Below are 17,021 nucleotides of genomic sequence, written 5' to 3'. Positions count from 1 at the left end.
ATTTTATGATGAAAATACAAAAAAATCTATACGTATGCCTTTAATATTTGAGGAGTTCCCTCGATTCCTTATGGATCCCATCATCAGAACTCGAGCTTGACAAAAATGTGGCTTAAAAACTTAACTTGCTTAACGAACATAACGAAAAGGAAAAATCGCCAAACGTGAACTATGCGTCGTTTAAGAGTTCTGTTCTGATCATCATCAGCAGTTCCACTTCATCAAATGCAACAGTTTTTAATGAAAATGCTTGATTTTTTTATGTAAATACAAATTTGATTTGAGGAGTTCCCTTGATTCCTCATGGATCCCATCATCAGAACTCGAGCTTGACAAAAATGTGGCTTAAAAACTTAACTTGCTTAACAAACATAACGACGAGGACAAATCGCCAACCGTGAACTATGCGTCGTTGAAGAGTTCTGTTCTGATCATCATCAGCAGTTCCACTTCATCAAATGTCACTTTTTTGGGTGTATAGGTATGCTTGATTTGTTGATAAAAACCCAAACATCACTATATGTATGCCTTTAAGATTTGAGGAGTTCCCTCGATTCCTCATGGATCCCATCATCAGAACTGGGTTTTGACAAAAACGGGACCAATCTGTATGCATGTACATTCAATCAAAAAAAGAATTTTCAAAATCGATCTAGTAATGACGGAGATATGGAGTAACAAACATAAAAAAAAATAAAAAAAATAAAAAAAAACATACAACCGAATTGATAACCTCCTTCTTTGAGATTTGGAAGTCGGTTAAAAAGTAAATACAGTAATTATAATCACGGATTGGTCTATTCTAGTTCTACTTGTCAATTGTACATTGTATTCATGTTCATAAATGCGTGGAGGATGATGCGATGTGGTTTGATGGTGGAGATAGGGGTAGAAAGGCAGAGAAACCCTATGTTATTAAAACAGCGCAAAACTTTCTATAACTGACTTTAAAAAAAATTTAAAACCGGCCAAGTGCGAGTAGGACTCGCGCACGAAGGGTTCCGTTACGCAAAAAAATCACGTTTGTTGTATGGGAGACCCACTTAAATTTTTATTACATTATGTTTTCAGTATTTGTTGTTATAATGGCAACATATATATCTGTTGCCATTACAATAACATCTGTGAAAATTTCAACTGTCTAGACAGTTTATCACGGTTCATGAGTTACAGACAACCTGGTGACAGACAGACGGACGGATGGACAGCGAAGTCTTAGTACTATTACTATCCGTACCCAAATTTGGGCTTTGGGTACGGAACCCTAAAAACGTTCATTCAATTCAACCACAATTCAGGCGTGTTTTTTGCCAGTTTAATTGGACCAAATTAAAACTGATGACCATCAGTTAGGCCATCGACTTGTCACTGGAACTTCCGTATCACGTATCTATTATTATCAGACATCGTACATTTTCCAGCATTTTTGGTGCAGCGTCGTGGTGTTAACAAAATTGGTGTAGATAATTTCAACTGAAATGGTAAATTAAGGTTAATATTAACGTAATTAAAGCTAATTTGATCATTAGGGTTGAAATTATTTATACCAATTCCGTTAACACCACTCCGCTGCACCAAAAATGCTGGAAAATGTGAGATCATTGATTATTATTATATGAACCTATAAATTTTAATAAACTATTCTGCAGTATTCTAATGTAAATAGTAAGAAGACAGCAAAAGTGATAATTTTATGTCACTTGTAATATTAGAAGTTAACTATTCATAGTGTTCCAATAAAATTAAACATTCATAATTTGTTTCATGCAGGTTGTTGTGATGGGTGAAGAGTAAATAGAAAAAGTATTCGCACTTTAGATTTATTTATTTATACAATGTTGTTTTTAATTCGCTTATGTACATAAAATAAATTTAGTTTCTACTGTAATAAAATATGTAAAAGAATTTGCCTCGAGATTTCATCAATTTCTATGGTTTTACATGGTGTCCTAATATATACACACAATCGTAGGCAAACACCCAATACCTTGAATTATACATATATGGATAATTTTATTGCTTTTCTATTTACCTACATTATGTTATGATGAGCTTTATAAACCAAATAGGACGTTTACTCAGTCGACACATCACGCGGATATCACAAACATATACTTTAAGTTGCCCATTAAAAAGTATAAAGGAAATACCTAGGTATCTTAAAATAAATCGGACTTCTCATACACATACGACACGCCGGGAAAATAACATTGTAATACCAAATATATATATACAACAACAGTACAGGCTTTATATATAAATTTTCGCGCTTAGTAGTTATCATGTCATGACAAAACTTAAAATGTATACATCACGTAATGGATAAATCAACATTATTCTAATATTATTAATCATTTATCACGATAACAGATAACATGGAAATATCACATGGTGAAATATTTAAATATTCATGTTAATTACAACTTCAAAATGGCAAATTATAATTAAATATCATAGATATACAAAGCATAGCTTTAGGTATTAACTTTTACTATTTTACTACAACAGTGTCAAATTTCGAACTTTAAGAGCGACCTTTGCCCTGTTTATCAAAAGCTTGTAACTTGTAATACAAGTGGAAGTCCCTTTTTGACAGCTTTTGTTGTTGAAAGGGACTTCCACGTGTATTATAAGTTACAAAGTTTTGATAAACAGGGCACTTTTCGTGACCGCGACGCGCAACTTTATAGACTGTAGTAGTTAAATAGTGTCAGTGTGACTTACGACAGTTTAAAATGTTTAAATTTAAAATACTATTATGTCATTTATATTCTAGTTATGATATCGGGAAGGAACATAAAAGTAATACAGTACAACTGGGCGCTAGGTCAACATTGGAAGCGATATTATTTGACACAATAAGAATATTGAAAAATTCTGCATTTGTATTATTAAATCACAGCTACATTTATTGGTGTCCTTGAGCGCTTACATGTCTTTAATTTCCATGGTTAACACTGTGGATATCTTTAAACACACCTAAATGGTGAAAGGCACTAAGACCCTAATCTACAATAAAAAATAAAATTTCTGTACACTGTATTTACTGAAATTGAAAATCTGCATGAACTACGATTCTGGCAAATAGCATACGCTCGACTAGCCAATAACATAACAGTTAGTATATACATACAATTTCAAGTACCTAATAGTCAGAAATATTAAACATTGCAATACATCTTTTGATTATGCAAGATGAGTACTAACTACATTAAATGCATTTAATATAACTCATTTATATACATGACTAAGTAGATAAATTCACAAAATAAATGTAAATTATCCAATAATAATTAAACTTTTAAAGTAATTCATTACATTACAAATGTTTTCATCCATAAAATAATTATCTATGGGTAAAGACCTGTAGGTAGGTACACAGTTTTTGCCTGGAGAATCTACAGCAAAGAAACTGAGAATAACCTATAATTTTTTTATGTGATAAGGTCTTTACAGTTCATCACATTTTCCTTTATGTGTAACATAATTTTCGGCTGGATATGTGAAACAGTAACTCAATTAAATTAGTGTAATATCAGTTATCAATGAAAAACCCTTATATTTCTGTCACTATAATCTCGTAGCAGCAATGTCTTTTACATCTACACAAGATAATTTAAAATGCTGAGATTCAGGTGAAACTGAAACTTTAGGCGAAGCATTTATAGCTGAAATGCATGTAAGTACTTAATACTAGTAAAACTTAGGAAACTCATAGTTTCAAACTCTAAGAGTGGCTAATTGTAAGTCTAGGTGCTATAATGCCGGCGATTTTTTATTTTTGATACTAAATTACATATTTTTAGCGCTGGGCCAAGCTTTAAACCCATATACTTCATCATCATGTCTGAATTGAGAAGTAGTAACGCCTTTCCATCGATTTCCTGAAACAATTGAAATTATTACCTTTACACACTCCAAATACTCACATCATTCACATCAAAAACCTAAGTCTGTTTGCTAGTAGTATACAGAGACATATATTATAATAAAAAACCGGGCAAGTGCGAGTCGGACTCGCAGGGTTCCGTACCAAAATGCAAAGTATTTGTTGTTATAGCGGCAACAGAAATACATCATCTGTGAAAATTTCAACTGTCTAGCTATCACGGTTCGTGAGATACAGCCTGGTGACGGACGGACGGACGGACGGACAGCGAAGTCTTAGTAATAGGGTCCCGTTTTACCCTTTGGGTACGGAACCCTAATTAAAAATCTTTCAGTAGTCTGTCAACCTAGCGGTAATTATGGAGAATCCAACAGAGTCCCTTAATTTACTTTTTTTATAAATCTGAAAATGCTAGGAAGCCAATAACAACTACTTGCTAGGAAGCAAATTGGCATTGTAATATTTGTAATGTCTTATAATATCTTTATTCATTTTTGAACTCCAAATTTTATTTAACAAAACTTACCATGTGAATGTGAAGTAATGTAACGCATATTTGTAATGCGTAATAAATCCTCCCTAATATTTTAAGATAGTACACTGCACGATGAAAACTTTATATCGGCCCGAGACGCAAGAGAACGCCACTCTGCCCTATTATGCCTCACGTCACGCCATACTCCGAGAGCGGACACCTGTTTTAGGATTCTGTACCGGAGCGATAGTGTAAGGGTAAGGGCACAGGGCACAGGGCACAGGGCACAGGGCACTCACATGTTTCCGGAAGAGGTCGGCGTGCGCGGCGAGCGCGGGGTCGGCGGCGGCGATGAAGCCGATGACGTCCTCCACCGACCAGTCGGCCGGCGCCGCGCCCGCGCCCGGCGGCGGCGGCGCGCCCGTCGTGGACACCGCCGCGCCCGCCGCCTCCCCGCGCTCCCCGCTACAGCGCGCCAGCTTGCCGCCGCTGCTGCCGGCCGCCGAGCTCCCGTCCTGCAACCCACGATATTATATAGATGGTCGAGCAAATCTTGTCACTAAAAAAAGGCGAGAAAGAAGACAGTAACAATTCGCGCCAAGTTTTTTTAAATTGGCACTTTTTCCAACTGACGAAAAAGGCTTAACAGACTATATGCATAATCGACGATGAATGGTGTAGGGCAAAACAGTGCTAGTTTGGTAATAATATTAAAAATACTCTTATTTTATGTTTTTACTTCGGAATGGTGTCAATGTGATACCATAAATGAATTGGGCACCGTTTTTTACGAAAACAATACAAATGTTGGCCTAGTACCTTTACTGATGTCGATATGTAATAAGATGTAATTGACAACCCCTTCTTTCAAAATGTACACCAAAAATCTTGGCAACTCCACTTCTTAAATCAAGCCTTGAATCATACTATTAGTTATTCTGTGCTTAGGTCCTAAGGACCAATCCTACCTAAGAAAGTCTTCAGTTCAACAAACGCCATATTTCATTAGCTGCAAAAGCCACTAGTAGGCATTCCAACCCCAAAATACCAAACACAACTTTGTATTAGAACTTCAAATAGACTTACACTTGTAGTCCTCTTGACGGCCGTAGAAACACTCTCTGAAGGGGACTCCCCACACAACTGGCAGGACCGGCCTGCAGCGTCTCCTGAATCTATCTCTATCATCCCCAAACAGCAGTTCAGTCCCTCACACACAGCTCTCAGCCAATTCTTCAACTCATCAGTTGATAGTTCTGACGGTACTTTTACTGTGTAATTCTTACTCCCTGTTGAAACCTGAAATGGATGAAGCAGAATTTAATTTTAAATGTTCCCGTATAAATCAAATGGTACTAATTCCCTATACACATCAATAACATGGTACCTTTTATTTCAAAATGTCATATAAGTTGAATCATAACTTTTATAGACCGGGAGATAGTGACATATTTTACTGGGTAATTTGTACCAGTATGGCGGTTCGTCAGGGGTCTAAGTACGTAATGAACGAAATAAAAATGATGGTCATAGCGCTGGTACCGGCGGCCCAATCGCGTGGGCGTTAGTCGAACGTGTCGGATAAAATACGAGTGTCGAACGATTTGTTCCACAAAAATCCTCGTATTTTTCGATAGTCCATAAAAAAGAAGTAGACGGTAGCGTAATGCCATACTTCTCCGGTGTGACTTACAGCCCGCCATACTGAGGCGAACACATTAATTAAAAAAAAACAATTCAATCATTTGTGCCAAGCTAATTTTTGCACAGGTGATCATCGTCGAGCAGCCATTCATGGACATCACCATGCCATACTTTTCGGATGGTTCCAAATGGCCGCCATACCGCCGCAAAGGAGTTAATTTTTTTTTTATTGCTAAACGATTTGTACCATCTTGTAATTTTTTTTCAAGACTTTCTGTGTGATCATAAATGGAAATCTCATAATGCCATACCTGTAGGAGGTGGCAAATGAGTACAATATTTTTATTTTTATTTCAAGTATGGTGCCCCTTTTTCCCCCTATTAGAAGTATGGCAAATATAATAATGGTCACATTGCATCATATAATTTCCAAAAATCCAAAAGCCATACTGGTACAAATCGTCAAAAAATTGTTTTTTGTTTTAAGTCTTGGCTTAAGTCTCACAGTCGAGTCGTCCGCGCGTAGTTATAATCTGAAATATTTTTTTTAGGTATAATTGTATCCAAACAAACAGAATATGATGATGCCATGCTGTAAAAAAATATTTTACGTATACATAGTCATATTTTTGAAACGTGTCGATTAAATAAGGTTTTCAAGTATGGCAGCACTTTTTCCCCCTACTATAAGTATGGCAATTATAATAACGGTCACATTTTATCAAATACTTTCCAAAAATTTAAATGCAATACTGGTACAAATCGTTTAGCAAAAAAAAAAAAATTAACTCCCTTGCGGCGGTATGGCGGCCATTTGGAACCGTCCGAAGAGTATGGCATGGTGATGTCCATGAATGGCTGCTCGACGATGATCACCTGTGCAAAAATTAGCTTGGCACAAATGGTTGAATTGTTTTTTTTTAAATTAATGTGTTCGCCTCAGTATGGCGGGCTGCCAGTCACACCGGAGAAGTATGGCATTACGCTACCGCCTACTTCTTTTTTATGGACTATCGGAAAATACGAGGATTTTTGTGGAACAAATCGTTCGACACTCGTATTTTATCCGACACGTTCGACTAACGCCCACGCGATTGGGCCGCCGGTACCAGCGCTATGACCATCATTTTTCTTTCCTTCATTACGTGCTTAGACCCCTGATGAACAGCCATACTGGTACAAATGACCCAGTAAAATGTGTCACTATCTCCCGGTCTATTAGGCTTGTTGTGACTTTGGCAATTTTTTTAAGAGAAGTTTAATATGAATTTTGGGTTCTAATTTTTATTTTAATGTACATTTTAATGTTAATTATAGATTCCTTTATGATATGAGGCTGGACGACCAGATAGTCGGGATTTTTGTACTTCAGCTTTATCTGAGTACATTTTTGTGGCCTGGCGTGGATGTCTTGTTTATCTAATAAATACATTTTGGTGGCAATGAATGTGTAATTATAATAATTTATAATTAATGGTCCCTCAAGTTTTATTAATCTTTTCTGTGTAAACAAACTCTGTCTCATGTATATTTTATTTTAGTAAGAAAAATAATTACCTGTACATTATTTATATTAGAATAGCTACTAGATGCTGTTAGTATAGCCCGCGTCAACCTCTGAGGGTCAGGATGAACACTGAGCAAGTCTTTAGCTAAAGCCTCTGCAGCCCCGGACGGCCCGGAGCCTGAGATCACACTGGGCAAGGAACTGCTGCCTCCGGAGCAGCCACTGCGGATATGCAACCTCACAGTTGCCGCAGGTGTTGATGTGATAGTAGTAGAATTACCAGCCCCAGTGGAGCCACCTTCTGGTAGGGCTGGATTTGGTATTCCACTGGTTCGGAACTTGAACCTGAAAAATGAGTAAGCCAGTTTGATTATGATCATCTTACAATGCTATTTCTACTATTGTAAACAGACTCCCTACTTCTCATGATGGAAAAGTTAATGATTACATATAAGAAAGAAATGGAAGTAAGACTAAGAATTAAAAGTCTCCAATAAGTCTTTATTTGAATATACTTTTTAGGGATTTTTATCTTATTTGAAAATGTTAAAGGCATTGGCTCAACACTATTCAGTCAGTTATGTTCTTATTTATTTATTTATAGCTTTAGTTGTTCTAATAAATTTTAAATACCTGGATGGTGTAGTAGCACTTTTCTGCCCTGGTGGCTGTAATGGATGGCCAGCCCTGGCACACCAGCCAACAGGGAATATATCTCTTGAATCATATTTACACCAGTAATCAAATGCTCCCCTCCAGCCATCAAAGTTAACATGGATCTGGTCATTTCTTACTGCCCCAATTGTTGCACAGCAAATGAGCTGGGGATTTTTTTTATCTACTGCTTCTAGCTTCTGTCCAACTACAAACAGATTTGATTTGGGAGTTGGAGGCTCAGGTTGGAACACCTTTGCCGGGGCCATCTCTGCCCCATTCAGTGTTTTGAGCAAAAACATTGGCCAGCTGCTTGCGTTCATTCGAAAACCTAGGGGAGGTTGTAGCATGCCTTCATTTTTCTCACAATGTCCAATTGGGTGTATGTCGCCTGCGTCCACGAGCCGCCAGAAGTCGTTCTTGTTGTCGCTGCCGTCGAGCCGCAGCCGCAGCCGCGGCCCGAGCACGCCGACTACGCTCGCGATACACGTCGATGTCAAGTTGCGCGGATCCAGAGCCTCCAGTTTCATATTGATTTTGAAATCATTATCAGGTGGCACTGGTGCTTGTTTGAAACATTCCTGCGGCGCGGCCGTACTATTGGTCTCTTTCATATATTCCGCCCAGTCAAAAGTCTGGTAAATATCATAGAAAGTTCCAGTTGTGTTGTTATTAGAATGATTTTCGGAGCCGTTGGCTCCGTTGCCGGAGTGAGGAGAGGTCGTCCGTTTTTCATTTTTCTTTTGATATTTATTTAAACAGTACGTAGAACAAAAGTTCTTACTGTTCGAGGGAGCATTACCTCGAATAACCGTATCGCAATGAAGGCAGGCGCCTTTGCTATACGCTTGCCTGAATTCTGATAGGCACGTTTCCGAACAAAACTCTTTTTTACTGTTTTCTGTCGGCCAAACGTACTTGAGAGGCGTCTTACTTTCAGCGCACCAAGTGCAGGTACGTTTCGGTGGTCTTCCAGGTCCACGTATTTTGCCGGGAGCTGGCCCCGATGAGCCAACTGTATTGTTTGACATCGTTACGCGATATGATTCTCAATACATTATCGCACATTCGCAGCTTTACAATATATCACCAATCACATGATATCAATGCTTGCCACTGAAAATCACTATAATAAGGAGAAATCACTATTTCGCACAAATAAACAGATAGTATTTATGACGCCGTTCTACAAACGGCCATGATAGATCTTTTTTAAACGTTGCCAGAAAAAAAAAACAATCGCACATAGAAAGAAGTTTTTATAATTTTTCATTCCATGTTATTGATATTTGTGCAAGGATAACTTGACTTCATTCTCTTTGATTATTGCAATTAATTATGTAACACTATTTTTTAATTTATTCGTTTATCATTGGCTCGTATATTTAGCGGAACTTCTGCGTTAATTAATCCTTAGCTCACATTACGACAAGAAAATATAATTCTTCTATTATAGAAGAACCCAGCAGGAGATAAAAAAAATCTTATTGTATTTTTATGCATTTCTGAGCCTTTTCAAACTAAATTTATATTTTTTTTCATCAATGTGCGCTGGCACTACTGTTGTGTAAATGTAGGGCTACTGTCATTAGTGTTGCCAGCCACACTAAATCGGCAAACATCTACAATTAAACAACTGTACCGCTATTCGGAACCTAATAATAATATTGAGAGTGGCAACACCGTTGTCGGTCGTATTGTCCTTTTCTAGCATATACGTCCCTCTCTCTCCCACACTCCCACCACACAGCAGTTTGCTTTTTGGCGGTTGTCGCAAAAACAAATTTCCAACTCATTGGCTTGCTGTTTTTCCATCTGGAAGGTCGTGAAGCTAAACTGCTGGTGAGTTTTTGAATTTGTACCCCAGTTTAGCTGACTATATTGAAAAACAGTTTCTAACGGCTTTTGCCGTTCGAAATAAACATTTAAATTTAGTGTCCGTTAAACTATCTAGCAAATAAAAACGATCCGGAATAGTAATGTGTAAGTTTTCAAAGGCTGCCTGCGCGCACCGTGGCTATGCTAATGAAAATACTAAAACACATAATGTTAGAAAACACATCGCGCTGGTAAAGCGTGCACTTGTCACCATTAGAATTTAATTAATATTATACCTACATTAAGTCTCTTCTGAGTCTTATTACTTATTACTTTAAATCTTTGTGTGTCTATAATAACGGTTGAAATTAGGTATAACACTTAAATGGTGATGTGTAGAGGCATACCCTTCAGTTTTCAAGTAATTTGTGTTTTCGAATACGAAAGGATCGGATAGTTAATACGTGTTACGTAGAACCTACGTATTAAGGTAGAAGCTTATAGACGTGTAGGGTTTATCTGTCCAAGTATCTATCAGCAACTTGTCGGTTTATCCCGTTCCGGGTTAAATATAATATTTCAAAATTGTTTGGTAATAAACTTGCTGATAAATAACGTGTACCCGCTTAGGAGTCGACGAAGCCCCGCTTCGCGGGGCTTCTATTTCCGCTCTGAGGGACACAAGGTAACGAACAAACCTACATCGCAAGCATTGCATTTATTTTTGTGGAAAGTGAGTACTTCGGCAGTACGTAAACTTAAGTCTGACTAGATAAAGAGAGAGATTAGCATGGCTCTGCGCAAGAATGACATGGAAATCCTTAAGTATTTCACTCCTTATCTACCAATTTATATCTCTCCAACTTGATCTTTGATTAAAAAAAAAAAAAAAAAATGGTTAAAATGTAGGTAGATAGGTATCTCTTTAAATAAATAACAGGTACTAACAGCTTAAAAGAACTCTTGCATGTAGTTGCTATATGTGCTTGTATTATTTTGGATTTGAATAACTTGATTATTCATTCTATATGTAAATAACTATAGGTACATACAAGACGGTCAATCTTTAAGCCTACCTACCTACCTACATAAATAGTACCTACACTTGTAAACGTTTTAAATAAAATCGGAAGCCTGTGACTTGAAAGGGCATTAATGATATGGGAATGTTTAGATTGGTTCATTGACGAAGACGGCGGTTTGCTTCATAATTTCAAATTATATTCGCTAACTGTAGAGTTAAAGTTTAGTTATGGCAAATCTCGTCACCGTGAATGACACTTTCTAAAAGTGCCTATTAAAGTAAATCCTTTCCTCTTGTCGAGCGAAGAACTCGCAACTAAGGGAATATTACCCATAAACTTCATTTGAATGATATTCTTAAGCTATGTCTGTTATGGTTCCACCTGCGTAAGGTGTGCCTAAGAGAATCTTTTATTCAGTCACAAACTAACGTCAAGTTATTTGTGATGAAACCAATATGTTGTGTACCTATTTAAGCCTGCGCAAGGCTGCCATGTTTCCACCTGCGTAAGGTGTGCCAAAGAATCTTTGATTCATTCACAAACTGATATCAAGTTATTGATGATGATATTACAACCTATATAAGCCTGCGCAAGGCATGTCAGAAATTAAATGATATGGTCATAACACAGGCGAGCGAGTAGGCCACAATCATAAAAATATAACAAAGATGAATATGTAAATACCTCCTTTTGGACAAAGGACAAGTGAAAAGGGTTCTAACAAAATAATGTTCTGGGTAAAAATCAGTCGAAATAGGCTTCGTTATTCGAAGTTTCATTTTTGTTTACCAATCTATTTTAAGGGTCCCGGACACCCTATTGGCTAAACCCAAAATTGGACTAATTAACATTTCTAAAATTATAATATAATAGGTATAAAATAACCTAAGATTCCAGGCCTATCTCGACTCATTTTTATTTTAAAGATGAAAAAATCTTTGCACCCTAATACGAGTATAAAATTGTGGTCTGGAGACGCTAAGCCTCATAACGTGGGTGGCATGAATAACACTAAGAGATTTAGTCACCTAAATTCGACCATAAGCCCAGGCAGAATATTGATATTTAGAATAAGGTGTGGTCAATCCTCCAAGGTCCAGATAATCTGTGGACTCTAATTAAATCAGGCTCACTTAAGCTCACGACACAACATAGCTTACGGTTCAATTCTGAAATAAGCTATGTTTAATATCACTCATGGTGTGAAAATAAAATTACAAGAGCACAAACAGCCTGCTCAAGGTGTACAAAGGGTTCCGTTTAGCGGCCCTATGAATATCTAAAAACCTTTGAAGTTTATGCCTGCTATGACAGACTAGAAATTAATATAAATTATATTTGCCTCGAGAGCACTAGTCTTTCAGTTAACATTTTTACGAGTACCTACCTATGTAGATACACGACATAACCAAGGTTACCTATTTAATTATTATATCCCTGACTGGCATGGTATAGGAAAATTGTCATGTGCTGCACAAGCATGTTGGAAATAAAAATATACAAAACTGACCTAACGGGGCGTTTATGAATGCTTTATTTTACACCCTTATGTCTGCCTTGTGAACCTTGAGGATTCGAATCGCCTTGATCGTAAGTGCTCCTATGCACAGATTAAGTTTATTTTAAACTACCCATGCACTAATCTCATGGGCACGTGCTTCTATGCACGGACCAAATATTGTTATCACTTAATTCACTTATCATTATTCGTCATAGTTTGATACTATACGTTTAACAAATGTACCCACCGTGGAATGTAATGTACCCAGTCATAAGGTTTTTAATAAACAGTGACTTAATGGTTTGCAAGAACGATTCTAGTATAACTTCTGGGCGGTCACGTCTAGGGCATGACCCTCTAGTTCTCAATTTATACAAAATTATAGCATTGTGATACTGTTTGCTTTGCACAATGTGAAACAGCAGCAAGCCTTGCGAAAAGGCGAAGCTATTTTGAAAGGCGAGTACTTTTCAAAAATACATTGTAATATATATAAATATGTTTTTGTCGTGGAACAAGTACACCCAAACAAATGCAGTCATTTATTATAATATGTTGGCAAAACTCTGCAAAAGAGTTATATAGTCTGTCTGTACAGTGTAACTTGAAGGCATCAAGGCATCAATGCACATGAATCTCTTGAAATATGGTGGATCAATTAATTTACACCCCGTCTGTGTCTTGCTCCTATTACCAAATCCACAAGTTAAGGACCTCAACCTATATATAGGTACCCTTCTTGCTCGAGACCTGTAAAAAATGTACACAATAATTTCATGCAGTCAAGTGTCGGAAAACTAGGTCCACACACTTAGCGATATCGTGAATATATATCCAAGAACTCTGTATATTGCCTCCCAGGAGGCGGGATGTTATTAGACTAACCTATAGTAGGTAGTAGGCCAGAGATATAGTATACAAAAGTACACTGGCCCAAATTAAGTAATATTATATTTCAGAATATAAAATAATTTACAATCTTGCTATTATTGAAATATAAACAAGTAACAATTATCCTTAGTTCATAAGGAGGATAAGTATACCTAAATATCTAATAGATTCGACAAAGTGTTGATTCTAGCATTGGATAAAATAGCTCCCTCTTAAAGGGCCTCTGCGCTGTTGGCTTTGGGGCCACAGGCGCCCGGCAAATGGTAGGGAACCCCCTGGTTTCCCACAGCAAATAATGTAAAATCACTAAATAAGTACATAAATTTGTATTTCGGTTAAAAGCACCTATGCGATGAGCTAGGGTTTCGAATTAAGTATCCGATTCCTTATAATTTACACACTGAATAGAGAAAACTGAATATTCAGAATTAAGCAATGTCTATGAATAGTTTACAGAAATTAAGCCACTTTAGCGGTCAGAACCAATAAAGTTTTAAGGCTTATGTCTACCAGTAGGCACCAGATAAAGTAAACCACTAAGAAACTACTCTTACTACATATATACAAATTTTTGAGTAAAATTAAGGTTATGGTAGCTAAACATGAATTTAATTAGAATGACTCTGCAAATATTATTGATAAAGTTCTGTAGCAATTCTACACAAGAACACCACAAAGCGTCATAACTAGTGCCACAGCGCAGTGAACACATGAGTGTTGTGGCTTAGGCTCTCATAGTAACCTTCACACTTTTAAGCAAGGTTTATTTATGTACACTGACTTGCGTTCTCGTTAGTAAAGCGTTTAAAAGGGTTAAATGCATTTTATAGCTATAACTATAACCTATAACCAAGTATATGGCTTACAGTCATTAAATAAATTTAGTGATTCCCTATGACATTTCAATAAGTACCTAATTTTATTAACTCTGTTTGTGGTGATAGTGATATAACGAATAATTAAAATATTCGTCTACTTAATCCCGAGGGATTCTGGAAATAAGAAATGTCCTGTCCTTGTTATATTCCTGCAACTGCTTACTTTACTATTATAGATAATTATTATCAAATTTGATAATAATTACGACTTATAAATAAAAACTACTCTAGTACTTTATTATTTTTATCTTTTCATACTTGAATTACATTACTCCTTATAACAGATGTGTATGCCCCTTGAAGAGTAGACTGACTTATCACATCTTCTTTTACCTAGTTTTCACATACATTTAAGTAATTAAGTATAGCACCCTTGTGGTGACTCACGTATTCTTTTTGAACATTTATAAGTACATTAAGTACGTATATAAAATGTTAAGTTAGTATCATAATATAATGGAATATCAAATTGTATGCTTTACTAAATACCTCTCTCCTCACAGGTGTTAAAATAAAGGGTGTACTGCATAATTAATTAAACACTCATAATTTAATAATATTACATATACATAATAAGTACATGTATAATCACATTGGCTTGGCGTCTTCCCACCACCAGGCGATAACAAACACGTCTCAATATTATTATTAGGTTCCGAATAGCGGTACAGTTGTTTAATGACAGCGTTTTACACAAAAATAAAACGCTAATTAAATAACTTACCCTATTCGGAACCTAAAGTTTTAATCCTGCCTGGTGTAAATATGTATAATTTTGAGACAATGAGTTGGAAATTTGTTTTTGCGACAACCGCCAAAAAGCAAACTGCTGTGTGGTGGGAGTGTGGGAGAGAGAGGGACGTATATGCTAGAAAAGGACAATACGACCGACAACGGTGTTGCCACTCTCAATATTATTATTAGGTTCCGAATAGGGTAAGTTATTTAATTAGCGTTTTATTTTTGTGTAAAACGCTGTCATTTAAAAAGTGTGACTGCAGAAAAAGCTTTACTATTTGAGACATCGCTAAACACGCTATCGTATGCTAGTTACAAATGTCAAACTGCGAACTTAATGACGTGCTGAAGTGGTTATTTTCTAGGTTAGGAAAATAAATCGGAAACCTCAATTTGGGAATTTATACAAATATACATGATAAACTTATTTTTCAGGCGTAACATGTCGCAAAACATAGTCTCTAAAATATTAAATAATGCTGAAACAGCAGAAAAGCGCCTTGCTGAGCTAAAGTCAAAGGTATTGTAAGATCTATCAATACTGATTCTATTTCCAGCTTACTATTGTTAACAGATTTAGAATTCAGTTAATTAATATCTAGTAACTATATCAAATATTGACCAAGTACATATCGTTTTAGCTTGAAGAAATAAGGAAGATCAAAGTTGAAGAAAGAATTAGGGAACTTACTCAAGAAAATGGTATTCTATCCGCAAAGGTAGAAAAAACCAAACGTGAACTTATTAGACTTGAAACATTGAATGGTAAAAAGCAAATCCCATTACCAAATCGAGCAACTTCGACAGTAAAAGTTGATAACTTACCAGTGCAACCTGAAAGTGAGCCAGCACCAAAAAAAGAGAAAAAAGAAAAGGAAACTTCTAAAAAAGCTAAACCTAGTGCGCCTCCAGCTGCTAATAGTCCAGTTACTGTTAGCAAGCTTGACTTTCGAATTGGCAAAATCATTGAAATCAACAAGCATCCTGATGCAGATTCATTGTATGTTGAACAAATTGACTGCGGAGAAGAGAAGCCTCGAACTGTTGTGTCCGGACTAGTAAACCATGTTCATGTTAATAAAATGCAGGACAGGATTGTTATGGTATTATGCAATTTAAAACCAGTCAAGGTAAGACAAGTTTTATAAAGCAAAAACATGACAATGTATGTTTGTAAAGTTTTTTGAAATATTTTTTATTATATATTTTTAGATGAGAGGTGTAACTTCAGAAGCAATGGTAATGTGCGCTTCATCGCCTGAGAAGGTGGAAGTACTTATCCCACCCAGTGGAGCTGTGCCCGGGGATCTGGTGTCATGTGAGGGCTATCCAAGAGAGCCTGAAGCTCAGTTGAACCCCAAGAAGAAAATCTTTGAAACCTGTGCCCCAGACCTTAAAACGAATGCAGATAAAGTTGCCTGTTATAAAGGAACACCCCTTGTAGTCCCTGGGAAAGGACCAGTTACTGCTGCCACTCTGAAAGATGTACATGTCAAATAGTTGTTTATTTATTGTGTGTAATATAAGCAAGTTTACTTTCAAATAAAACATTATGAATAATCATGTATGGTTATCTAATTATTTGCAAAAGGAACTGTAACCAACTGAACACAAAATAAATAAAAGATGTTTATTCAAAAAGACAATAACACTAAAACCGTCCCTCTGAAATAGGCTAGCTCTATTTCACCCTGAAAGTTGTGTCATACATGAGATATACTTACACACCTCTTCCTAATTGGTACTATTCAGAGAGAACACAAACATAACAGGACAGAAGAATTTATCTCATGCTTATTGTTATTAAGTATAAGAGACGAAACAACTATTCAAACTTAAATCTGACTATAAGGTGGTTCAAATTAAAATCTTAATAAAGATTATGACATTTTTATCTTTCACATTGAGATGAGAGTGCCTGCTATCTCGCATCAGCAAAGTAGCCTAGAATGCTAGTTTTGTATGTGATGTGAGGTATGAGTGGTATATGACTGAAAGAAT

The 17,021-nt window shown here is 36.4% G+C and overlaps 2 protein-coding genes across 4 annotated transcripts in view; one reads left to right on the top strand and one right to left on the bottom strand.

The window, feature by feature from the left end:
• The window catches only part of LOC134668121 (aminoacyl tRNA synthase complex-interacting multifunctional protein 1), a 62,288-nt gene extending 45,705 nt beyond the window's left edge, over positions 1 to 16,583 (top strand). The window contains exons 2-4 of one of the 2 annotated variants that reach the window (XM_063525622.1): positions 15,434 to 15,540; positions 15,662 to 16,150; positions 16,233 to 16,583. In XM_063525622.1, coding sequence (XP_063381692.1) covers positions 15,436 to 15,540; positions 15,662 to 16,150; positions 16,233 to 16,520 — 882 coding nt within the window. In that variant the 5' untranslated portion in view covers positions 15,434 to 15,435 and the 3' untranslated portion in view covers positions 16,521 to 16,583. Of the gene's footprint in view, positions 1 to 15,366; positions 15,541 to 15,661; positions 16,151 to 16,232 lie in introns of those variants that run through there. The other variant, XM_063525621.1, reaches the window with a different exon arrangement.
• Positions 1,807 to 9,393, bottom strand: LOC134668430 (polycomb protein Scm). 2 transcript variants are annotated; one of them, XR_010098773.1, is made up of 6 exons: positions 8,149 to 9,393; positions 7,566 to 7,860; positions 5,451 to 5,663; positions 4,664 to 4,879; positions 2,677 to 3,884; positions 1,807 to 2,535 (listed from the first exon to the last, which is right to left on the bottom strand). XR_010098773.1 is itself a non-coding variant. In XM_063525911.1 (5 exons), the coding sequence occupies exons 1-5, from the start codon at positions 9,198 to 9,200 to the stop codon at positions 3,750 to 3,752; spliced, it is 1,911 nt and encodes a 636-aa protein (XP_063381981.1). In that variant the 5' UTR covers positions 9,201 to 9,393; the 3' UTR covers positions 1,807 to 3,749. The 2 variants fall into 2 exon arrangements, 1 of the variants encoding a protein (XP_063381981.1); XM_063525911.1 differs by having other exon boundaries at positions 1,807 to 3,884.
• Positions 16,584 to 17,021: the final 438 nt, after the last annotated feature.

Source organism: Cydia fagiglandana, chromosome 10, assembly GCF_963556715.1.
Source record: "Cydia fagiglandana chromosome 10, ilCydFagi1.1, whole genome shotgun sequence".
In the NCBI taxonomy this organism is placed as follows: domain Eukaryota; kingdom Metazoa; phylum Arthropoda; class Insecta; order Lepidoptera; family Tortricidae; genus Cydia; species Cydia fagiglandana.
This window is presented reverse-complemented; position numbering and strand designations above follow the sequence as displayed.

What these genes read in the sequence shown, in the direction of transcription:
- LOC134668430 (XM_063525911.1), bottom strand. Translation starts at nt 9,200, where the DNA reads ATGTCAAACAATACAGTTGGCTCATCGGGGCCAGCTCCCGGCAAAATA. An exon ending in AGTGCTACTACACCATCCAG is followed by an intron (nt 7,861 to 8,148) that starts GTATTTAAAATT and finishes CTCATTTTTCAG; the next exon opens with GTTCAAGTTCCGAACCAGTG. An exon ending in CCGACCTCTTCCGGAAACAT is followed by an intron (nt 3,885 to 4,663) that starts GTGAGTGCCCTG and finishes CAATTGTTTCAG; the next exon opens with GAAATCGATGGAAAGGCGTT.